The sequence below is a fragment of the Python bivittatus genome, unplaced genomic scaffold (assembly GCF_059951505.1).
Source record: "Python bivittatus isolate LINGU-HERP-01145 unplaced genomic scaffold, Pbiv_v1 ctg000020_np1212, whole genome shotgun sequence".
In the NCBI taxonomy this organism is placed as follows: Eukaryota; Metazoa; Chordata; class Lepidosauria; order Squamata; family Pythonidae; genus Python; species Python bivittatus.
Window position 1 is genome coordinate 102,324,210 of NW_028277030.1, and position 26,880 is coordinate 102,351,089.

The 26,880-nt window shown below is 38.0% G+C and overlaps 1 protein-coding gene across 1 annotated transcript in view; it reads right to left on the minus strand.

Annotated features, from left to right (window-relative positions):
* The window catches only part of LRFN2 (leucine rich repeat and fibronectin type III domain containing 2), an 81,483-nt gene extending 55,552 nt beyond the window's left edge, over positions 1 to 25,931 (minus strand). The window contains exon 1 of the mRNA XM_088151312.1: positions 24,559 to 25,931. Coding sequence (XP_088007438.1) covers positions 24,559 to 25,931 — 1,373 coding nt within the window. The remainder of the gene's footprint in view (positions 1 to 24,558) is intronic.
* Between the last annotated feature and the right edge of the window lie 949 nt (positions 25,932 to 26,880).

Below are 26,880 nucleotides of genomic sequence, written 5' to 3' on the forward strand. Positions count from 1 at the left end.
TATTGATTTGTGTCATGTGTGTAATGACATAATTATGCAAATTGCTGTCATTTGCATCACATCATTAAGCAAATTATGTAAATTGCTATGAATAAGGAAAATTTAATGTTTTCAAAAGTATTTTAAGTGGCTTGTCCAGATTCCTTTGGATACAATGGACATGTGTGCTATCTTGAGGGGCTGTCCAGACAGAAATGTTGCCTGTTGCATCAAAAATCTTCTAAATGGGTTTTCGCTGCCTATATCTTCATTAAACTACTGAAAACCTGTGTAAATCAGCTCTGATTCAATTTGAATTGCAGATTTGAAGATTTGATTACAAATTCAACAGAAACTGATGTTATTTGAACTGTTCAAGATTCAGACTGGGAAAGATTTGTCCATACGGTACAAAGGGAAACTTTAAAAGATCTGAAGCTGTTTTATTTTTGGCAGAATACAATGAAAACATCAGGGATGGTAGGCCCTTTAGAAAAGTTTAACCCCATTACATTCTAGCAAAATAGCGTCAAAGCTTTTCCCTATGCATGTGTCTTGCTTCATATCTATTTTAGGGCCGAGATAATAGGGCTAAGGAAAGAAAAACGCAACTTGCCTCCAAACTGTCTAATTTCTAGCAAAGCACCAGTAGAGACGTTGGCTGATGCAATTTTCAAACTTTCAAAAAACTGTAAAATCTGAATTTTCGAAACAATTTTTAAAAAATAAGCTCTTCCTATTAAACTTTTGGGGGGTGCCACTCTTGTACTCTGATCCCTGGTTCCCTGGGGTGCCAGAAGGACTGGCATAACTTGGCCCCTCCCAGGAAGGACCCCCTCAACACTGTTCTCAGACTAAGGTTGCATTCTTTTGGGTTGGACTCATAAGAATACATACTGACTTCCTTGCCCTTGTAGGGTGATGGAACATTGCTGCCTCTGATCCCAGAGTTTGCTGGAGTGCCAGGAGGGCTGGCATAGCTCCTTGGTAAGCTTGGTCTTTTCCAGGAAAGACTCCCTGATCACTGGCCTTGGAGGGTTGCCAAGCAGAGCAGGGGACTTTAGCAAAATCTGGCCTCTTTAAGGCAGGTCTCCAAAGGTTGAAAACTGACCTGCCCTTGGAGGCTGGGATAGCTTTTCTGCCTCTGTTCCCCAGGTTTTCTAGGATGCCAGTATGGCTGGCATACCATCTTGGTAAGCCTGAACCCTCAGTGCTATCAGAACTCATTTGTTGTTTGCAAGCACTACTTTATGCTACTTCATTAGCAAAGGCAGCAAAAATGGTCTAGCAGAATAAGACACAGCACCTTGGAAATAGACAGGCTATAAAGAAGCAGGCTGGTACAAAAAAAAAAAAAAAAATCTGTAGCCTTGCTGTCCTCCCATTCCTAAAAGCAGTAACGATCCACATTTGTCAAAGTAACCTTGATATACATTTCCTCATTGTGATATGGAGAAAGTTCAGTTTGCCCCAATCATACAGAATGTAAAAGTACATTTGATGCAAACCTTGATCCATATTCAGAGAGCTGGATTGAACTAGCGCTTTTCTTGGCAGGACCAGCACAAAAGAGAGAGCAAAGTTATAGCTTATGTCTGGCCACACTAAGGAAGTTAAGAGTATCAGCCTTGTCACCTCAAAAGAAGTCTGACAAGCAGAGAGTTTAATGAAGTTATAAATCTCATCAGCTAGCTGCTTCTGTCAATGTCAGAGCCCATCATATCACTAATATCTCCCCCTTGGTATTCTCAGTACATGGAACTAATGTTGCAGTATTGTTTATTGCCTGTAAGACTCTCAGAATCCCAGTAGTAGTAGCAGTAGCAGCAGTGGTAGTAGCAGAGGAGAAGGAGAAGCAGTAGCAGCTGAGTCCTCTAAGCTCTTTAAAAGCACCCCATTCAATTTGTTGTTTCAAAGCAGTTTCCCACTTCTGTTTGCCAATCTGCTTCAAAGGGGTGATTTGATCAAAGCTTCATCAAACTGATTCACCCATTTGAAGCTTCAAAAAGCCATACTACTTAGGTGTAGATTGAACGGCATGACAATTACGTGAATGCATAGCTGGTTTGAAAATGAGCTCAAAGAATGCTCTTCAGGGGGTTTTCATTGAATGGGAAAGAGGTATCAAATGAGGTACCAGAGGGTTCAGTCCTAGGTCACCTACTCTTCAATATACTTATCTATGATTTGGATGAAGAGGTACAGTGAATGCCTATCAAACATGCAGATTAAAAAAAAAAAAAAGGTTAATCCTGACTGATAGAGAACAGTAGCTGCAGGACCTTTAACCGAAAAAAGTGCAAAATTCTCCACTTAGGACACAAACATTAACTGCCCAGGTACAGAAGAACACCTAAGTAAGCACTAGCATATGTGAAAAAGATCTTGGATAATACTAGTTGACTGTAAATTAAATACAAATGAAATTTTAGGCTACATCAACAGAAATGTAGTTTCTAAATCATGGGAAATAATCATTCTATTTGGTCAGAACCCAACTTGAATACTATGTTCAGTTCTGGGCACCACACTTGATAACTGGGAAGCTGACCTGGGGAGGAGGGGGGTAGCATTGTTCAAATACTGAAAGATTGTCCTATAAAGGAAATCAAGACCTATTCTCTCACATTCCAAAAAGCAGTACATGGAATAATAGATTTCAGTTAAGGAAACCACTTGCTAACAATAAAATCAGTTTGACAGTGGACCTAGTAATCCAGAGAGATGGTGAGTTCCCCTTCACTGGATGTTTTCAGGTGGAAGCTAGACAGCCATCTGTCTGGCATGGTTTTATTTGGATTTCTGTACTAAAAAGAAGGTTGGATTCAACAGTGTGAATGGGCCTTTGAACTCTATGAATCACTAATTGATAAAAATGCCCCCCCCCCAAAAAAAAGCATAGTACAGAGCAGGAAATGACACCATTTATAGCATTTGTAACCACAGAGGTTTTGCAAGAACTCTGCAAAGTCCTTTTGCTATGCCCTCTCCCTTTCCAAAGATAAGAAATTTTACCTTTAAAAAAGGGGATTAAGGACTGAACGCGGAGGCAGTGCTAGCTTCCTCCTGCTGCTATAAAGGAGATTGAACTAGCAGAGGAAGGGGCAGATCCATCTGGAGATGGGATACTCACAAACAAAGCACACCGCATACCAATGGGCTTGCAAGGTAAGTGAGATGGTGTTTGGCCATCACTATGAAAGAGACCTAAATATGAAAACATCACGTAGTGCTATCTATGAAGCATATAGCATACAGTACAGCTGCCTACGGTAAGTAACAGAGTTTCAGGAGTGTGCATTACCGCTCTTGATTCTGTCATTGTGAAATATAATAAATACACATGAGAGGAGGAGGAGGAGGAGGAAGAAGAAGATGGTGATGCTATTTTTTTTTCTTCCTAGATGATGATGATATGTTATATCACACTTGTCCTCTGGAAGCTCAACCAGGGTATACAATCTTTCAATTCTATCCTCACAACTATAGCCCTGTGATAGGGCTGGGCTTTCCCCAGTCCATGTCAAACTGCACCACATTAAGTGAAATGGCTGAGTTAATTAACTTGAAAATCAGAAGTTAAAAAAATCCAATATGAGAAGAAAAATTCAAAATGATTTTTGTTTCATATTTTTTCAATTGAGTAGATTGGATGGTTTTAAAATTCTCATATTATGAAGTTTAAAATATTTCTCTGGGGAAATATCGTGCATCCATGCCAAGGCTATTCTCAGGATATGACAATGTGCTGCAAGGCATGAACTAAAGAAAGCTTTTATCTCTAGGAAAACTACTGTCTTCAAACCGAGGTGTCCCACAGATAGAAGAGGAATTAATGCAATATTCCCAGCTATTTAGCAAAAATAAATGATTTTTGGTTGGTTACATGACAATTCAGTTGAGTTAGCATATTAGATTTTACCAGAGAGAGGAATCACTAGAAATAAATTGGCCATAGCTAATGTAAGTTGGCTCATCATTGGGCTGCACTTCAATTTCCCCCGCTTGTTAGACGATCTGTCATGTAGCAGATCTCCCACAATAGGCAAGTGGGATTTATTTATCTGAAAAGTTTATAGGCTGAACTTATATCCTTCCTCCTTCTAGAACAAAACCAAACCAAACCTGAGAAGGATTTAACCTTTTCTTGAGAGGAAAGGAGAGATTGCTGTCTCACCCATCTGGTTCAGTTCCAGTTGTATTGTTACTGGTAGATCTGTACATGTAGCCAGCTGGGCTTCAAGAACAGGGACAGTGAATTCACACCTTTCCATACAGCCTGTTCGGACTGAGATGATCCTGTGCCTTCACTGCCATTAATTAAACTGATACTAGTCTGTGTGCTCATTTAGTTCATTTTGTACCATAGTCTGCAGCTTTAAGATGAACAGTAATTGAAGACAATACTGCTGTAATTGAAAAACACAAAGAAAATAATAGAGTGGCCAGAAATAAAATAGGATCAGCATTGTTCTTGGAATAAACAACCAATTAAAGATCTAAACACTGGGTAGTGTTGGATGAGTCATCAGAATGAGTGATTGCCTTTTCTATTATGAAACTGGACATTCAGATCTGTAAGAGAGGCACTTCTGGAAATGTTTCTGCTTTAGGACTTTGTCCGTTGGGAGATTTTCTTGTATGGCTCCAAGCCCATAAAAAGCCCTCAGAGCCCACTCTTCATGCCTTTAGAAGAACACTTTAGATCAGTGTTTCTCAACCTTGGGAACTTTAAGATGGGTGGACTTCAACTCCCAGAATTCCCCAGCCAGCATGGCTGGCTGGGGAATTCTGGGAGTTGAAGTCCACCCAACTTAAAGTTCCCAAGGTTGAGAAACACTGGTTTAGATGATGCATCACTTGAGCTAAGACTTCAAATATTAGTGGTATTATGGGTTGTATTTTAATTTTTCTTAAAGTTTGCACTGCTGTTTATTTCTATTTGCTTCTTCAGGTTAGGAGCCACTTTAATGAATAGGAAGGAGGGATAGAAGTTATATAAACAAGTAATAACATTTTAAAAATGTGAAGTCAGAATGCTAAAAGTGAAATGACCCTATTTTAGGTCACCATTCGCACCACTTATGAAGATAGTTCTAAAGTTCTGTTGGTCCATGTGTATAAAATGTGATGTTTTTGCAATATTCTTAAAATTAATGTAACATCCCCAAAACTATTTTGCTATTATTTGTGATATCTCTGCTTTCCAAACCTTTCTCTGGTTTAGGAGATCTCAGCAGATTTTTTTTTAAGTACTTGGTGAGTACATTTGTGGACGCTTGTACTCACAACTCTTCTTAATTTGAGAGATATACACACTATATCTAATAATTATTGATTTGACATTTGTGCTGCTTTTCTATTTCCTACTTTCCTATTTCCTACTTTGGCCTAACAGATGGATATAACTCTCAGAGATTTCTGTCATTCCCTGACTTCTTTATTAATTGCAGCAGAGTTCAAATATATGTATTGTTCTGATTAGCCTTTTGCCTCTGTTTATTTGAGGATCACATTAAATAATGATTTTTTTTTCCAAGTTGTTTTTCTCCATCTCTTAATTTATATTTAGGGCACTGTAATCCTTTAGTAGAACCAGTTTGGCATAATGGTTTAAGACACCAGGCTAGAAATTGGGAGACCGTGAGTTCTAGTCCTGCCTTAGGCACAAAACCAGTTGGGTGACCTTGGGCCAGTCACTCTCTCTCAGCTCTAGGAAGAAGGCCCAGTTCAAAAAAAAAATATTGCCAAGAAAACTTTAGGGATTTGCCCAGGAGTTGCCAGAAGTTAAGAATGACTTGAAGGCACACACAAACACATGCATCCTTTACTGGTAGAAAAAGTGGCAGAGTCATTTCAGATCCCATTAATTTCCCATGCTTACTTGTATCATTTTTGGGTCACTTCTTGTCAGGTACTTCCATACCATATCAGTATCACCAATCCCTCAAGGCCATTATGAAGGCTGCCTGAAGTCATCTGCATTTCCTCCAGCCTTAAACTTGGAGAATAATCCTATGGCTGAATGGACAGGGTGAGGCAAGAGTTCCCACCAATGGAGGAAAGGGAGCTGAGAATTCCTTCCAATGAGGAAATGGACCGACAAGAACCTCTTCAGAGCTCCAGCACCTTAAGAAAAACATGTTGTCTTTGTTGAAATTCCATCTACACCACAGCAAAGCCAACCATAGATTGACTTAATTCCCAGAAACAGCTAATATCATGAGAAAGGACAAGTTCCTTTTACTTCAAATAATATTTTTATTTTTTTAATATAACTTTTATTGAAGAAATTTTTAACAAGATGAAAGCAATACAAATATTAGAAAAGAAACAAAGAAAATAAAGAAGAATATTCAATAAGTGAAAAAGAAAAAGAAAGAAAAGATTATAAAGAAGCAGCTTCCAATCATTTTGGAAGTTATACGTTCATTTATATTATTACCCCCTCTAAGTTTACATCACAACTATAATTTCCTTCTTCCATAAGCTACCCTTTCTAATTGTCAAATCCATAAATCTCCAAATTGTATTTTTAGAAAAATAATATTCTTTGACTACAGGTGGTTCTCACTTAACAACGACTCATTCAGCACCTGTTTGAACTTATAACGGTGCTGAATGAATGGTACTTATGACCAGTCCTCAAAGTTCTGGCCATTGTAGTGTTCCTGAGGTCATGTGATTGCAATCAGGGTGCTCAGTGACTGGCTCACAATTACAACATTGCAGTGTCCCATGGTCACATGATCATCATTTGCGAACTTTTCTGGCTTCCTATAAGCAAAGTCAATGGGGAAGCTGCCAGGAGGTCACAAATGGTGACCATGTGACATTGCACTTAACAACGGTAAAGGATTCATTTAACAATGGCAACCAGAAGTGTACAAACTGCTGTCACTAAGGGGCATGATCACATGACATTGTGCTTTATGACCACATCCCTTAGGGACAGAAATTCTGGTCCCAATTACTGTCATTAACTGAGCACTACCTGTACGTTGATGCCAGTTTAACTCTGAAATCACATCATAATTTGCTCCACATGGCATATCCTTGAAAATGAGCCAAAAGCACACAACTATGCAGAATGCAGCAGCCCACATAGTGATGGAGTGATATAACGTATGTACTGGGGGAGCTATACTGGCTCCCATTTTGTTTCCCAGATGCAACTCAAGGTGCTAGCGATGACTTATAGAAGTACTACATGATTTAAGAACTGCTTGTTTCAAGGAGAATCTGTCTGCCTAAGCCATGCCGGTAGGCAGTACTTGCTAAAATTTCCCTTTTCCATGAGGTGTAGTTGGAGGGGACTCAGAAATACATCTTCTGTGCTGAAGCTCCCCTCCTGTGAAACCAGGTACTCTTAGAAATAAGAACTGCATCGAGGAAAAAAAAAAATCTGATGAAAACTTGACTAACTTTGTGGATCTCAGCACATGAACCATTTTATAGACAAGAAATAATAGGTGAATGCAAATAACTAAATTATTGTGAGATTCTAGAATTTTGTCAAGGGGAAGGTAAAATAAAATCAAGAGAAGAATTGGTGGCAGAGGGATGTAATTGCCAATGGTTTTCTTATTTACAGCTGTTAGAAAGATATAAAGTAGACAAAATAATGTATGGTTTTGAACATTGTAAGACTGACTTTGAAATAGAATTGTGTACAAATGATGAACATGTCATTGCTAAAATATATAAACTTTTATTGAAATTTGAAACGGAAGAAGAACAAGTGAAAGAATGTATGATAAAGTAGGCTAAAATGTTTGGTTATAATATACAGATAAAATAATGGGAAAATATGTGGTTGAAAGGATTGAAATTTATACTGTGTTCTAATCCTAAAGAGAATTTTTATAAACTGATGTACCGTTGGTATATGTCACCACAGAAATTGTCTAGAATGTATAAAGGCACTTCAAATTTATGTTGGAAATGTGAACAACAAGAAAGGACATTTTATGATGCTTGGTGCACATGTAAAAAAGCTAGAAAGTTTTGGATTCAAATACATAGACTAATTCAGAGGATTTTAAATATTTATATACAGTTGAGACCAGATGTTTTTTTGGGGGGGGGGATTGATGAGAAAACAGTTGGAAAAAAATTATGGAACTTAATTTTTGTACATGATAACTGCAGTGAGATTATTGTATACACAAAGATGGAAAGATTCGGCATTACCCACAATGGAGGAAAGGTTGGTGAAGATAATGGAACTTGCTGAGATGGCCAGATTGTCTTCTTTGATCAGAGAAAAGACAATATCTATGTTTATTGCTGACTGGAAACCCCTTATGGGCTTTTTGCGTGAAACAGAAAAAAATGAATTTATAATAGATTATAGAAAGAAGAGAGTTGTAACCATAGAGAAAGAGATAAATTTTGCTGTAATGAAGATTGGAAACAACTACTTTATATCTTTTTTCTTTCTTTTCTATTTTTCTTTTACTTTCTTTTTCTTTTCTTTTCTTGCACTTTTAGTTTTCTGTTTGATTTCTTTCTTTTTCTTTTTCTTTTTTTTACTTTACATTAGTTTGTATTGATTTTTATCTTCTTTTTTTAAAATAAATTTTAATCAATCTATATATATATATATATATATATATATATATATATATATATATATCAGATAGTATGCTAGAAGATGCCAATAGAGCCCTCACAACAATCCCTACTACCACCATAACTCAAACCAATGACTTGGTATATGCTACAGCTGCTGTAATCTTAGAGATGCTTGCTACATGATCAAGAAGAACAGCAGTACATACCCCCTCCACCAGAAATTGAGGTGGGAGGCTAAGATCAAGGCAACTTGGAGAGAACTTAGTCAGAGCAAGTGACTACAGAATGGTGTCAAAATTGAAGATAAGACCTGGCTCCTGAAAAAAAATGCAAGAGCCTGATTCCATCTGAAGTCCTAGACACTGCTAAAAAAGGCTCACAGAGCTGGCTGTCAGGCTAAGGAGATACACTAGAGAATTAGAGGCCAAGAAGATAAATGCCCTATTCTCCAAAGAACCATCCAAAGTGTACTTCCAACTGTAGTACTACAACACAGTAACAGCAGAGCCATCAACAGCAGAAACTGAACAATACTGGAAGAATATATGGGAGATAGAGAAGACACATAATACCAGTGCAAAGTGGCTGCAGGACCTGAAAGCAGACCACAGCAATCTCCCAGAACAGGAACCAGTCACTATCACTTGACCCACTCTTGGATGTAGCAGACATCCAATAGTGGGTCAAGAACATGAAGACCTGGACAGCACCTGGTCCAGACGTGATCCACACCTACTGGCTAAAGAAACTAACAGCAGTACATGAACACCTAGCAGCACAGATGAACCAGCTGCTAGCAGCAGGCTCCTGCCCAAAGGCTAACACAGGCTAACACAAGACAGGACAGTGTTGATCATGAAAGACCCCCACAAGCACCATCCAACTATTGGCCAATAATCTGCCTCCCCACAACAAGTCCTATCAGTCATCATAGCCGCCAAGCTACAGGATCATATAGGCCAGTACATGAGCACAGCTCAGAAGAGCATTAGGAACAACACCAGAGGCTCAAAACACAAGTTGCTCATAAATAGAGCAGTTGCACAAGACTTAAGGTCTAGACAGACCAATCTGAGCACAGCCTGGATTGATTACAGGAAAGCCTATGACTCAATGCCACACACATGGATCTGTGAATTCCTGGCACTATACAAAGTCAACAAGACACTAAGGACTTTCCTCAAGAACTCAGTGGGACTGTGGAAGACAACACGGGAAGTCAACTCCAAACAGCTCACACAAGTGGCCATCAAGTGCGGCATATACCAAGGTGATGCACTGTCCCCACTGCTGTTCTGCATAGTCTTGAACCCTCTCAGCCAGATAATCACAAGGACTGGATATGGATACAAGTTCAAAAGTGGAACTACCATCAGCTACCTCCTCTACATGGATGACATCAAGCTGAATGCTAAGAGTGAATGAGACATTGACTCACTGATCCACCTGATTCAGATCTACAGTGAGGACATTAGGATGTCATTCAAACTGGAGAATTGTGACTGTATGGTAGTAAAGAGAGGGTAGGTAGTTAAGACTGATGGGGTAGAACTACTAGCAGGCCACATAGCAGACATACAGGCCAGCTACAAGTACCTTGGTATCCCATAGTCACATGGGAACCATGACGAGGCAAGGAAGACAGCAACATCCAAGTACCACCAAAGGATAAGACAGGTCCTGAACAGCCAGCTTAATGGGAAGTTCTATGCCATAAACATGTACACCCTGCAAGTCATCAGATATCCTGCTGGTAGAGTAAGCTGGCCAAAGCAGGGCATGGAGGCTGCCAATGTGAAGACCTGGAAGCTCCTCAAAACATATGGAGGTTTCCACCCCAAGTCCAACACCCAGAGAGTGTACAACAGCTGGAAAGAGGGCGGTCAGGGTCTGATGAGTGTCAAAGCCACTGTCCTGGATGAAACCCAGAGCATCCAGGAGTACATCAGTAACATGGCACCCAAAGATGAGCTGCTGAGAGAATGCCTGAGGCAGCAGCAGACATGGGAAGAAGTTCAAGTGGAGGAAGTGCCATGGCAAGACAAGCCCCTGCATGGGATGTACCATCAACAGATAGCTGAGGTGGCTGACATTGGGAAATCCTACCACTGGCTGGAAAGGGCTGGACTAAGAGACAGCACTGAGGCACTGATTATAGCAGCACAAGAACAGGCACCAGATCCATAGAAGTAGGGGTCTACCACACTAGACAGGACCCAAGGTAAAGACTGTGCAGAGAGGCCTCAGAGACAGTCCAACACATAGTGGCTGGGTATAAGATGCAGGCAGGAATAGCATACACTGAACGGCACAACCAAGTAGCTGGCATTGTGTGCAGGAACATCTGCACAGTGTATGGGCTAGACCTCCCCCAAGTCCAGATAGGAAATTCCACAGAAGGTCATAGAGAATAACAGGGCTAAGATCCTGTGGGACTTCCAGATTCAGATGGACAGGCAGGTACTAGTCAATCAACCAGACATCGTAGTAGTAGACAAGGACCAGAAGACAGCAGTGGTGATACATGTAGCGGTGCCAAGTGACAGCAAGATCAGGAGAAGAAGTATGAGAAGCTGGAGAAGTACCAGGGCCTGAAGGAGGAACTAGACAGGATGTGGAAAGTAAAGGCCACAGTGGTCCCAGTGGTGGTAGGAGCACTTGGGGCCGTGACTCCTAAGCTGGGAAAGTGGCTCCAACAGATCCCAGGAACAACATCAGAGCTCTCTGTGCAGAAGAGTGTAGTGCTAGGAACAGCTAAGATACTGCGCAGAACCCTCAAATTCCCAGGCCTCTGGTAGAGGACCTGAGATTGAGGAAGACACAGACCACCCATAGGGATGCAAGGGGAATTCTTATATATAAAGAAAGCTATTTAAGCGGTCATTCAGGGACTAAGAATGTGCTAAGTAGGGAATTGGGATATGCATGCAATTATTTATTATAAATTGATGAAGATTCTAGTTTGGGATGACTGAATTATGGTTTGATTTATAATTCGTATTTATATTTGTTTATATATATAATTTATATTTGTTGTAATGTGGTTTATTTTACTTGTTAGCTACTTAAATCCACTCAGCTGCAGCAACAAAGAAGTACTTGTAAGATATATAAACAAAATAAAAATCTTCATTTCCACCAACACTATCAGCCATACACCCACGTGAATTCAAAGTATACTAGGGTGATATTGAAGGAGATATAGTTCAGAAAAGTAAGTTTGTTTGAGCAAAATTTACAGCTTCTTCTGAAGTTGTAGAATAGATGGGTTTTCATGGGACCCATCAAAATCCTATATATATTTGTGCATTTAGCATGGCAGCATCCCATGAAATTAAATTACCATTTGGCTTTAGGACTACAGGGGATTGCTTTAATGCCCTTTACAATTATCTCCATTATTAGGGAAATGGCAGGTAAAGGGAAAACAATGACTAGGAAATAGCTAGAAACAGTTATGGAAAGTAGTATGATTTCAGACAAATGGCATGTTTATTCTGTTCTCCCAACTCTTGATACAGATACAATATTCAAGTGTCCATGTGAAAAGGAAAAATTACAACGTAGAGTCAAACAATGAGAAAAAGACTGAGCACCAAGTTCAAATTTATAAAATTGTGGAATGTCTATTGTGACCCTAGAGACTTGATGCAGAGTAGTGGGGAGACACAAATTTTACAAAGTGCCAGTAAGCCTCTAGTGACCTCCTTTCTAAGGACACCAAGCTTGGGAAAACATTGCGTCCCTGGGACATTCAGACTGGGCCAAGCATAAAAGTATTATGATATACGTAGCAATATCTAAGTACAGGATATAAGAGGGAAAAAATGATCCATCGCTGTCCCTAGGAATTTGCAACCTCAATTTCAGTTCAGGAAAAACTAGAGAAGCCATAAGAAGGGGAAGTCGAGACAAAGATAGAGAATGTATATGAGTAAAGCACTTCAGCAGACAGTACATAATGTTGTGCTAAACATTTTTCTGGTGTTATTTTCTGTTCTTCTCATTCGATTTGATGAAAGGGATTTTGCTTTTGGAATTTGCATGGATGGAGAAGTCCACCTCCAGCAAAAAAGGAAACTCCAAAACACCATTAAGACAAATGAGAAAGATTCTGAAGCAGCCTAAGAATTAAAATAGAAAAACGGGTCTTGTTCACAAAGGAAAACAACTTTGAAGAAACCTTAAGGTAGATTTGACACCGTGTTACAAGCATACTTTGTTTTCTTTATGTTGAAGATGAAGACTGTTGGTAGTATTCAGGCACAATATATTGACAATCCCCTATATCCATGTATTCAATCCCTCTTCTTGTTAGGAATAATGTTACTGCAGGGTGGTGTTCAGAACCATGACAGAAGCGCTCTGTCTTTCCTTGTTATCTTACAATGCCTGTTTGAAGCTTGAAGAATCAGTTAAAATTCAGCAGACAACGCCAAAGACTAAAGGCCACCTGACACTTTAGCTGGTGTGGGATCCAGCAGCCTCCTTTGTTGGCATTTAGTATTGATGGCTTGTATGAAAATGTTAAAGCATCCGATTTCACCCATGAAAATGGTGAGTCACTTGAAGTTCAGCAAACATGCTGTTTCAAGCAAAGCATCTTCTTCATGTTGAAAGTGTGAGTGTAAGCCTGGCCTTTTAGATGCCACCCAGCTAAAGGAAGAAATGTGACAGATGTTGTGGGTAAGCACCATGACGTGATTCATCCTGAATATGACTCGAGAGCAAATGCTTCGCCTTTGATGAGCTAGATAAACCATTAGAGGCAGCACTAAAACAGACCAACATTAACATGCTTAAATAGTTACCACAGAGACATCTTGAAAACTTCCTGTGATATATTCACTTCCACAAGTGTAACTCCTGTGACTTTATTGCTGATTAACACCAATGTTACATGAAACACAGTCAGCCTTTTGTAAGCGCAGTTCCTAAGGCAGAGTTTGGAGCCATGCTTGTGAAGCTAAAATCATCAGACATGCTTTTTTTAAAAAGAAAAATCAAAGGCAACTTGTTTCCAAATAACTCAGTGTTGTACACTCACTTTGAAGATGAAGCCCCAGGTCCACCTTACTTAGCCTGATGTCCTCCATATCTCCTGCAATTATAATTCCCAGAATCCCTAATGCCTATGCAAGCCAGCAATTCTAGCAGTTGTATTCCCACCATATCCAGAGAGCATCAGACTGGGAAAGCTGACCTACTTGATATGATATGAGAAAACCACTATAACACCCAGATCTCCAGCACTTCTGTATTCATTCATTCATGATACATTCCTAAGACCCCTCCACTCACCATGACTCTTGGGCAGCTTACAAATGATTAAAAGCAAATTAATAAAACCAAATAGCAGTAAAGAGATAGCCAGGCCAGGGAGGGAAAACATAACAATTGCACAGTTATATAGCAATTATATGACAACTAATGGACCCACACTCTGTTCTGGCCCAGTGCCAAGTCTTTAATGTCCTCCTAACAGACTGCAGGGCTGGGGTTGTATGAAACTTGGAGGAACGGAGTCTTTACTCTAAATATGTAACTTGGCATGCATGTCCCCCAGGCATGTGGGGGACCAACATGCCATTGTAACACTTTTTTTTTTATGCCGTGTCCTCACGACGTTGCCTTTCTCTCATCCTCAGACCCTAGCTGAGGCAGCTTAAGGTCATATTTGGCTGTTTCAGCTTTAAAGTAGTGTTTTCTGTCTTCTCTCAATGCAATTTTTGCTGTAATCTAGCATGCTTCATCAAAGACACGGTTGATGATATAGTCAGGGGCTGGGATTGGCTCAGCTCCTGTTGGGTTTTTTTCCCTGCTGCAGGCATGGCCCTTCCTTCCTGTCATGAGAAGTGTCCTCCATTATATTTTGGCTTGGACTGTAGGACAGTCAAACATCAGAGGGCTCTTCCTTTGTAATGCCTGAGTGGCAGTTTCCAAAACTGTTGTCCGGTTTTACATGCACACTTATGTACTTATGTTTAGTGCTCTTTTAAGAGAGTGCTAGACCTGTTTTTTTTTAAAGCAGAACTGAGCACTTGCTAAACCTAGACCAGGTGATTTTGTTGTGTACAGAAAGTTGATTTAAACAAGGTTGTTAGTTATGGCACAAATAAATGCAACACAAGCTTTCTGCTGCTTCTACTAACAAAGCTTTATGTGGTCATATTTCTACTGTATGGGGGGGAGGGGGGAGACCATTTTGCCTATTCCATAGGTTACTTCCAGGTACTGTTGGTCATGGCCATCCCTAGCCAACAGTGCCATTCCCTTGCAAAACAAGTTGAGGATGGAGCCTGCTCCTTATATGTCAGTCCACCCCACTTCCCTTCCAAACCTCTCCCCCATTCTAGTCAGCCAACATATGGCACATGGCACATCAGGAAAGCTCCATCCTACTTCATCCTGCGTAGCAGTCTTTAGGTGTAGTGGTCTTTCTAAAGAGCTATAGATACATGTTCAGAAATAGTTTGATAGACTGCTCACAGATTCATCTCTGTGCCTGCAATCTGTTAATCAGGCAACTTGAAAGGTGGCTAAACCTACTATTCCAAGTACTTGCCCATTTTATCTTTATACTCCAGCTAGATTCAAATGAATTAGTGGAGATTGCTATAGTGAAATGATATGATACAATACACATACCATAACTGCAAAATCTGGAGGACCACCACATGTAGCAAAGAATTAGAGTTTTCTGCAATTTTTTGCTGTCATCTAATAGTCATCTTTTTTTTTTTTTTGGCCATACATATGTAGACTATAACCTAGATGCAGAGTAAAAAAAATAAAATTGATGTTTTCAGAAGAACTTTAAGAACTAGGCTAAGATCTCTTCATGTTCCAAGCATCCCACATCTGACATTGACAGAACAACCAGTGGGCTAGTCCCCAAAACATTTTCCTATGGTGCCTTCACTGGGAAGTCTACCCAATTTCCAATTTTACAATGTGTGCATATAGCAATTTACATGGATATGTGGTAAAAATGAGCAATTACCAAAAATGTGTTCCATATACTATTAATAGCTTTGTAGAAAAGCAAGATTTAGCAATTCATTGATATTATTATTTATTTTTTAGATTCATGTTTTGCTTTTCCTCTTGGAGCTTAAGGCAGCATATCTATTTCCTCCTCCAACTCTATTTCTGAAGCAACAACCCTGTGAGGTATCTTGGGCTAGACCAAGGTAATCAATGAACTTCATGCCTGATGATGAATTTGTCCCTAAGTCTCCCTGGCCCTAGTACAACCACTTAAATACAACACCAACCAGCTTATCAGCTTTACTCACTTTTTAAAATTTCCCTATCAACTTCTGTTAGGAATGTGGGAAGTTTTTGTTTGGGTTATATGTTTAAGAAAACTCTCCTAATTTGCATTTCCTGGATTGGCATGTCTTCAAAGATTTCTGGGTGTTTGCTGACAATGATTTTGAGTGCCAAAATTCAGCAATGTGGTTTCTGATTAAAGACAGAGGTGAATCTGTTTTCATTTTTAATTTGGTTTATTTTGGATTGGATTCCATTTTAGTTGTGGTTTGTTTTATTTAAGCCTTTCTTAGGATTGCTTTAATTGTCAGACTTGGGGGGGGTATTTAACAACATCACATATGGTATATAAATGATTTTTCCTGAGATTCAACTTTTGTGGTTACAGGGAGCAGGGTTCTTGTGTCCATTGAGGAACCAATTTATTAAAAAAAACTATTTCTTTTATCTCTCTGGACATTGGCACTCATAGGAGGGAGCAAGGGAAGCAGGTGACAAAATGTGCATTGCAACATTATATATAATTAATTAATAATTTCTCTTTATAGCTTAACTCCCTTTTTCCCTTTGGGGTTTTTTAACCAGAAGTTCTTATCCTATCTTATGTCTAAAATCTAAATTCCAGTAATTTAATTGCTAAAGCAGGCTGTGACCCAAGAAGGGAATGTGAAAGAAAGAGTACTGTAACTGAGTTGCTAAAGTCAGCTGTTTGAAAAGCTAGAAACCAGGAGATTTTCTTCACACCACTTGCATGCCATAGCATGTGCTCAACAAGCACCCAACCACCCTCTGTAGACTTTAATTTGACATATCTTAAGTCAAATGGGGAAAAGACATGAATGACATGAAGCATAATTAGGCATGTGTAACCTCTCCTTCTAGGGCAGAAATACCTTAACATTTCTTAACAGTTTCTTAAACTTTTTTCTCTCAGAATCCTTTCCCATTTTTAAAAATTATGGAGGATCCCCCAAAATACCTTGTTTGGATGAGTTATATTTATTGAATATTTATTGTATGAAAAATTAAAATCAATGCATTCATAGAACATTTATTTACTGAATCATGGAAAAATAACACTATTAAACCCATTAGATATTCATAAATATTGTTCATGAAAAACCCATACTTTTTAACAAATAAAAAATAATAATTAGAAGATTGACATTGTTTTACATTTTTGCAAACCCCTTCAATATCTGGCAAATAATTTTGATTTTGTGGACCCCTAAGAGAGTCTTTGGGGGAGGGGGGAAAGAAACACTGCCTTAATACAATGGAAAGGCTCAGTAGCTTCAATGACCTTGACAGGGACATTGACAGGAACAGTAATGCTCAATACAGTTACTTTTTCCAAGAAGAAATGAAATTAAGAATAATCCTTAATGGCAATGAGGGCAGATAGAGTTCTTCAGGAGTGAGGGAAGTTAATCCACCTAAGAGTTAGAACCCAGAGTCAAACCTGGAAGAAAGGAATGATAAACATTTCTATATTGTTGCTAAGAAACAAGGCATTTAGCCATATTTAGGTGTCAGATGTTTAGAAGATGCTTCTCTAGTTGTGGAGTCCTTGGAGTTCTCTGAGTTTGGTTGTTTTCTTGCAGATATTTTGTTATCAATCTAGGTAACATCTTCATTACCTAGCACTTTCATTACCTAGCATCTAGTTAACATCTTCATTACCTACATAACTTTTTCATTACCTAGATGGGAAACAAAACATCTGCAAGAGAACAACCAAGCTGAGAGAACTCCAAGGACTCCACAGTTCAACCCCGAGCTACAGATTTTCTCTTCTATTGGTACTCCTCTAGTTCCTGAGGGAGGCTGTCAGGTTTTCCTAAATAATGTTGGAGGTGAGGAGGTGGTCAGATTAAAGCTACTAGGAAGCAGTTTAATTATTGTTAACGGATGATAATACGTGCTGTTTATCAGGTATTTGTGTTTGCGGCATATATTTATTTGAAAAATATTTAGTCAATTATGGTGACATTCTTGAAAGAGAAGTTCCTTCTTTCGTAAGGACATATAAACTGGAACCTGAAATATGAGAAACATGAACCAAAGAAAACCTGAAATTGCCAAGGCAGAAATGAAGCATACTCAGATGGACATTTTAGAATCAAGTGAACTTAGGTGGACTGGGATAGGCCACTATATCATCTGATTTAAATGATTATGTGATCTACTATTGGAGGCATGAGACCCAACAAATGAATGAAATGGTGCTGATATTCAACAAGGACTGCACAAGAAGGAGGCATGACAGTTAATGGCCCAGCTGTCAAGTATGAAAGTGAAGGTGCAGATGCAATATCCACTGAATTATTTGAAGCTGTAGAGGGAACCAGTAAGATCTGACAGTTCTATGTCAATAAATATGGAACAAGACTGTGTTGCCTAGAATTTTAAAAGATAGTGTATATTCCTATACTGAAGAAGGGAGATGCAAGAGAAAGTGCACTGAACAAATTCATCACAAAAGATGTGCTTGCTTAAGATCTTACAAAGAGAAAAAGAGTTGTACATAGAGAGAAAAATGTTATAACATTTCAGTTTCAGAAAGGCAGAAGGACACAAGGTCACTTAACTAATGTAAGATGGCTAATGGAGAAAGGAAGAAAATATAAGAAAGAGATTACCTTTGCTTTACGGATTAGAGTGAGTTATATTGTATGGATTATGCTGGAATGTGTTGCCAGATTATTATTATTTTGGAACATTTTCAAGGGATAAGAAACTATCGATAAAAATTACTTTGGATGAGCCGTTCAGAATAGGAAATTGAATGAGACAAGATTCATATTGTCCATATATTTGCTTAACTTGTATTATGGTTATTATGAAGACAGAAACTGATTGGATCAGATGGATAGAAGAGATCCAGCCCAGAAGAAGGTAGGGGAGAGTGAGGAAACTGCTGTTTCTGCCCCATCTGTGAATGTGGGACATTTTGCAAAGGGAGGGGCAGAGTTGATTCATGTAAATATGTACTATACCTATGTACTGTACCTAACTGAGTGCTCAGTTGTGTACAAGAACGAGAAAAAGGCAGAGCTGCTAGATTTTCTGCAAGCCTCTCTGCAGCATAAAGAAAAAAAAAAGTATTGAGTTGAACAGCTTAGTGTTGTTGAAAGTTATTCTTGCACCTGTGTTGACCATTTGTACATCAGTATGATGGCTGCTTTTTTATTGCAAAGTGGTTCATGGTTGTCAACAACTACTGGTTTATTTTTTGCATGTCCCAGAGGGAAGAGAAAGGAGCCACTAGTGCAGTGTTGTCCAAACTTGGCCACTTTAATATGAGTGGACTTAATGCAACTAGAAATAAGCCTGCTCAACAGAACGCTGCAGCCAGCTTTGAGAAGAGATGCATTAGAATGCACTATTAGATGAATCAACGGCACTCTGTTTCAAATAAATAAATAAATAAATAAATAAATAAATAAATAAATAAATAAATAAATCTTGTTATTAGAATGTTCACTGATCTCATGTGTAAATATATGTAGACAACAGCTGGGTGGGCTGGGGGGTGTCAGAATGACAAAAGCAGCATTGTGGCATTATAATTGGAGCTTGTGGCATCAAGCCACAGTGCTGCTTTCTTCATTTTGACAAAAACAGCAAGATTTCTGGATGTCCCTGTATATAGATTTATAGGTCCATTGTTATTCCCCATGTCCGTGATTATCAGATTGATATTATATTGGGAACGCTCCTGGACATTCTGTGCCTTCACACAAATGTTTCCATAAACATCAGCAGAGCATAAGCTTTGTAGTTAAATGACCCAGTATAACTCACAGCTACAACTAGTAAAGTGGGGAAAATATGAAATGCTGCCAATTCATAGCATGTCCAGGTAGCATAGGAGTACAATTTCCCATCTGAAATGCAGTTCCTTCATCTAAAACTCAACATATGCCTGGGAAATTGGAATGGCTGGCTAGAAATTCAGGTCTGTAAGTCAATATTGAGATAGATGGAATCTGATTCAATATAATATAATATAATATAATATAATATAATATAATATAATATAATATAAATAAATATATAAATTCAATATAATCAGGAACTGTTAATATTTGAATGTGTATACAAAATATATTGAACTCCATTCTAGCCCTTCCACTTAGAATAAAAACAAAATATGAACGGTAATCCAATCCTAAACAATTTTACTTGGAATATATTCCTAGTAGATATGATTTCAGTAGCAGCTAAATCATAATGATAAAAATTATAATGTTTATGTAATCCAGTCAACTCACAATTGTTTAAATATGCCAAATAATGGTACATTGAGATTTTTTTAAAAAAACGTCCCAGAATTATAAAATGTATACAAAAATATAAATCTAAAGAAATACCTAATATGCATTTTCAATATATGAATATTGCTATTGCACAAACAGAGATGATGCACTTATTCATAATCTGTAGTCTGGTTTTTATCATCCTTAATAAGAAACACAGCAAAATAAAATGGGCCTAAATTTGCCATAAATCTGAGCATTGTGAAGTACTTCTTAGAATCACATTTTGGAGCAGAAGGATCCTTTCTTCATTCCATCTGTTCTAGTCCTGGTTTTTGCAAAGCAGATCATGTAGTCATGGAGCAAATGTATCAATGAAGTTCATCTTCAGTAGGATTAAAATGCACCTGTGTAGCAAAAATTGACCCTGCCCGACCCAGGCAGACATTTGTGCCAGCAATTCCAAAGTTGTGATCTTGTGTATGAGTCTCAAATCAAGAACTAGGGAGAATATGTGCTAGGAAATGTCTCAGTGATTCTGTATGTTATATTTGTAGACTGCATCACCCTTCATTATCCTTTAACAGTTTCTATTTCCTCTTCATTATGATTCTTAACTCTCTTAATCACTAAGCAATGAGATACCCAGTTGAGAATGCAATGATTGTATGCCCTGCAGTAGAATGGACAATTTTTCAGACAGTTTGAAGAACTGTGATAAGGGGACAAAGGCCTTTAAGTCACCTACCAACGTGTTGAACCTGGACTGCAGGCATTAAGTCACCTGATTTATGTCTTCTTCACTATAGTGAGATATATCATATTTATATTTAAATGACAATAATATCTGAATTTACATCTTCATATATAAATTTGCATAAGAATGTTTTATGATAATCCTCACCCTTTTTTTTTTTCTCTTTGTGACACACAATCACATAGGCAACATATTCACCATTATGGAAATAGCAATAATTTTTAAATGTGCATCAGTGGTTACATGTTCATGTATAACGTATGTACTTCGTAGCAATATATGTGGCCTTGGTCTCATGGCAGAACTGAACAACCTGGTTCATGTGGGGGATTTTTAAAAACTTGTGAAGACTCTGCTTCGGTTCTAATACAAGAAAAAGCTGCTTGGATTCTTTGAGGAAATTGACTTGAGTTTAATCATCTGCAAGCCTTGTCTTCTTCCCTAAAGATCAATAGGATGCCTGTGGTTCTGGGCATAGTCAGTTGCTAAGTAAAAGCATTGTAATTCCAAAGGAATATACATACATGCAGTGGACCAGTCTGACCATTATTCCTAGTACCACAAACATCTGCATTTTGATAGACTTCCAGGTTCCTTGAAGCTGGCAGGACTGGGGAAAAATCTTTTAATTATTTCTTATGTTTACTAATTTGCAAGTAATCACTGAAACCATGAAATCTCTTTTGCTCAGTCCAGGAATGTATTGGGTTATATTGTAAAGAATTTAGAGAGGAGGAAATGTTCAGAATTAATTATGCATAATTTATTCTATGTGCCTAGAAGAGAACAAGCTGTGCCACTTCTCCTGGCATAAGATTTATTTATTTGTTTTTTTGATATAGATTCCATTTTTTTTCTCCAGGAGTTAAAGATTTTTTTTATGGAATTTCCTTTAATTTTATCTTTTTTTTAAAAAAAATAATTTTTATTAAAGTTTAAAAATACAGAGATTAAAAAATTAATACAAACTAACACAAATATAAAAAGAAAAAAAGAAAGAATAAAAAGTACAAAGGGAAAAGAAGAAAAGGAAAAAAGGAGAGAGAAAAAGTATGTGTGTGTGTGTATATATACTGTATATGTGTGTGTGTGTATTTCATATATACTGTATATATATATGAAAAATAATATATAAAGAAATGACTTTCCTCTTCATCAAGACAACTACAAACAATTTCAGTAACTCATCACCTTCTCTAACATTTCAGTCAAAGATCTCTTAATCCTGTATCTCATATTTTATCTATTAGTAAATAATAAAACCCCATCATTCAATCTTAATCAACAAAAGTCCATTAAGAGCTACCAGAAATAACAACATATATAACATTAAACAAGTAAATCAATTTCATTTCATTTCTTTTGCACAGTAACTTATCATTTTCTCTAAAAATACAACAAAAAATCTTCCCATATTTTATCTTATATCTATAAGCATACTATAGGAGCTTATTGTTCAAACTTAATAATAATAATAATAAAAAATTCTATTAAGAGCTACCAGTAACTTAATATTTAAACCCTTCAAATAATATCCCACAAATTAATTTATCATTTTCTCTTCATCTCCTCTCAGAAATTCCTCCACAAATTTAACATTTTCTCTCAACTAACGTCATAACCCATCACTTTCTCTAATCATACAACAAAAAAACTCTTCTCCCCAAATCTTATCTAATAGCAAATCTTTAAGGTCTTGTCATTCACTCCTGGCCATGAAAAATCCATTCAAACTACTGGAAGAAAAAAAAAATTATATATTTTAACCTTGATCAAACAGACTGACTTTATAATCCTTCTTTTTGGTTTTAAAAGCCTTGCTGTTTATGCCTTTTAAATAATGTCCCCAAAAAACTGATTTCTTTTCATTCTGTCTTTATCTTTTTTCAGAAACTCCTTCATAAGTGTAACACATCTCTTTTGTAGGTCCAAAATAAGAAACTTGTCCAAGTCGCTCTTCTGCATTGAAATCCATATATCCAAATCACTCTTCTGATTTATTATTTGTATGTCCCTTTTAACTATTAAAACATGAGCCAGTTTCATTTGTAAGTCCTGTGTAGCATCTTTATCAATATCATTCTTGTATTCTATTATTTTTAAATTCATATCCAAAACAGCCTGATTCTCAGTTATATCCTCTTCTAGTTCCTCTTTAAAACCCATTTTTATACTATCAGACAATCGTAAGAGAAAGTTCTGAATACATTGCTGAGAAATATCCTTGAAATCTTCCAGAGTTAAAATACTTTTCTGCGTTCTGTATTAGTGGATCTTCTCCTTTAATTGTAATCTTTATTTCTTTCTGATTGCCTCTAGTAACCAGCCTTCAAGGTCTCCTTTTATCATATTTTTCTCTAATCCACACCATTTTCTAATGGAAAGATTTCTTACACAACTTCAAGTTCTTCATATATATTTGAACAGGATTTTAAACAAACCACAGGAAGGATTCTCACAGCTGATTTCAAAATCTTATTTCCAGTCAATCTAGCCCTTTAGTCCATTTATAACTTTCCAAAATCAACGTTCTGATCACCCTTTTGCTGCTTATTTCCAAATAAAAGAAGTTTCTTTAAAATATTTAAGTTCTTAAACTTACATGAAACTTCTTTCATTGAAGGAAAATCACCCAGTGAAAGAAAGTGTCTTTCTGAAGGTTCTTAGTATCCAAAAAGCAATTTACGAGCCATTTTCAGAAGTGATTAAGAAAAGAAGTGGGCAAACCTAGTGTCTCTTTGAAGGGTCCGAACAGCAGCTTGGGCCAGCTGACTCTCCCAGCTCCCAGAGCTCTAAAACCTGACCGAGACTACTGTTTTACAGTCTTGTTTTGGGGACCCTCTGTAAGGAGCCCTATGGGCAGTCCCAAGTCCTCCCATTTATCCAGAGAGGAGTTTAGAAGCACCAATCTGTTTGTTGGCTCCTCATTCCACCACAGTCATCGGCTCTGCTGAAAGTGAAGCCATCTTCAGTTCACCATTGCTTCCCTGGAGGTCAGAATTTCCCTTCATTTTATTCATGTAATAGCAATTTTGTCACGTAGGTTGTTCTGAGAGAGAGAGTAGCTGGTCCAAAATCACCAAGATGAAAGTGGACTTCAATCTGGCTCTACTGAATCATACATCTGTGGCTTAGTTTTCAAACCCCACAGAATGTCCCCCTCCTGCCCTTTGATTAAAAATGCATGCTACTGTGTTATATGTAATAACACAGAATTATTAGCTTACGAGTCACCAGCTTCCTTATATGATCTCAAAATTGCCAATTCAACCATTTATATTCAAGACATCATGGTTATTGTACAAAGTTAAGGGGTGATGTGAAGCTAGGGCAAAATACAAGGCAGTTTCAGTTTTTCATAACTGGAAAAGAAATAATTTTGACAGAAGAAAAAAAAAGTATATTCAGATGTAAGAGTTTAGATTTTTTATTTGCTCTTATTAGTGAACCTATAGTTCAGTACTGTCATCTGGGGCAATTTTTTAAAAAAATGCTACTTCAAGCACAGCAAACATACCAAAGAGTACATGTTTATCTGCATATGATATTTTTGCCATTTCATAATAAATGCACCACTCATATAGACACAGTACAGAAAATCTTTTAATTCTTGTCTTCGGTGATAATTCTATCAGGAAAAGGCTCATGCTGCAAATCCACATAATAATTTCTCTCCTAAAGGTAGAAAGTAATACCATTCATGCTTACCTGTAAATTAGTACTTCATCATCAGAGCAGTTATACTGTAGCTGGTACATTTTAACTCTTGGCGCTGACTTGCTTACTGTCCACTTGACTAAAGCCGAAGTAGTTGTCACCTCAGAAACCAAGACTGCCCGATCTGGTGGTCCCTTGTTTTCTCCTCGATTAGACTTGCTGGAACTTGTGATGTCAGAAAGTCTTGATTTAGGAGGGGCTGTCCGTCCTGTACCATTGCTGAGATGTGGAAGCTGGACAATGGATAACTCAATTGTTGCAGTAGACTCTCCAGCAGCATTTGCTGCTATGCATGTGAACGTTCCATAATCTTTAGAGGTTGTGATAAGGATTTCCAAAGTGCCATTGTCATAAACTACTGTTCTTGAGGAATTCCCAATAAGTCGATCATCTGGTGCCACCCAATGAATGACTGGAGATGGATCTCCAATGGCTTTGCACTTCAAAGTGGCAGTTTGTCCTTCTAAAACCAACAGTTTGTGAGTATGCTGGGTAATCAGAGGGGGCTCACAAACAAATTCCTCTTCCTGGACATACCAAAAGTATCTTCCCTTTAAACCTGGAGGAGAAGCACAAGTTTCCATATCATCATCTCTGTCCAGGCGCCGTAGCCACAGTAGCTCACAGTTGCAATGCAAAGGGTTTCCTCCAAAGCTTAGAGATAAAGGTGGGGAAAATGGAGTTGAGGTTAATGGAGATATTTGAGACCTGGCAAAAATGGGATCAGGAGGAAGCTTCTGAAGTCTGTTGGAAGTTAGATCCAACCTGGCTAGTTTCTGAAGGTCTGCAAAGGTCCCCTCTGTGATATAATCTATCAAATTATGATCTAAACTAATCTGGTGCAGGTTTACCATCTTCATTATGGATTCCCAAGGGATGCTTTTGAGGTTATTATAAGAAAGATCCAGATCTTCTAAGGTAAGCAGGAAGTCTTCAAAAGCTTCATCTGAAATATAATTTAGTTGATTGTTGTTTAGAATCAAGTGCTGAAGGTTAATCAAGCCTCTCAAAATATCCTCCCCAATGTCAGGCAACCTATTACTGTCTAAATGCAAAGATCGTAGGCTTTCTAAGTCAGCAAAGGAATAGGGCTGAATGTAACTGATGGTATTCCTAGACAATGTAAGGTCAACAAGGCCAGTCATGTTGGCAAAGTCCTGTCTGCTGATATTAATAATAAAGTTGCCCCCAAGCCGGAGTTCAACAGTCCTCCTGTCTATGTCTGGTGGTACAAAAAGGAGTCCCTTTGAAGGGCAGAGAGTCCCCAGTGACTCAGACAGATTCTGACAAACGCAGTATTTTGGACAGGCATTGACCACAACAACCACTCCAAACACCAGGATGCTGCAGAACAGTTTTTCCATGGTAAATCAACGATGGGGCCTGCAAGAATGAGAAACAGTTACACATTAGAGAATTGCTTTCATACCAATATCAGCGAATGAAAACAAAAACAAAAATCTAAAGCAGCATGTTTTAAAATCTAGTGGCATTTGAAGTGTTATTTTACCAAGCAGGACATGACAAATGTATTTAAGCAATACCTCTAACAACACACAGTTATACTTTATGGCTGTTTTCTAGATAGTGTGATTGGTACTTTTAGAAAGGATAAAACATGCTGCTTTTTTCTGTATGTTGACAGAAATCCCATCTCTTTTATTCTGAGAGCTATTCCTTATTTAGTTAATCATAAAATACTATTTCAGCTGGAGAGGGCAAACTCTTCTTTTGGAGGAAAGATCTTACACTTATTTATCTCCTTGAAAACATCCCTGTGTTAGGGAAACGTCTGGAAGTCATTCAATGGTTCACCTGCAGCTTGTACAAAGCTCTAAGCAGACCTGGAGCAAATTTAAGACCAAGACAGGAAACAGCAGCAATATCAACAACATACGCACAAAACATGAACCACCCTCCACCCCAGTGCCTTGGCATCAGAGAATGCGTGTTTAAGTGCTTTCTATTATCTGAAGGGGGGAAAGCTTTCTGGTAATTGTGGGAAGCTCTGGAAGTTAGAAGACCATATTGAGTAGGGCAATGATGCAAAGAAGGCAGGGCTGCATTCAACATGTTGGGGAGGCCAGGATGTTCTATTTTATTTTTTGTGGGGAGGGATTTGGAACATATTTTTTTCCTTTTTTAGGGCAATTTTAGCCTGTCACAGTTTTGGGGTGTTTTGAATCTTCACATCTATGACACCAGTTTTCATCAGGTATGATTAGAATGAGCTTTAAGAGCCAGTATGGAAAAATTAGGAGAAGAGGAGGAGAAGTGATCTGGTGGACCCTGAATTATTTATTTATTTATTTA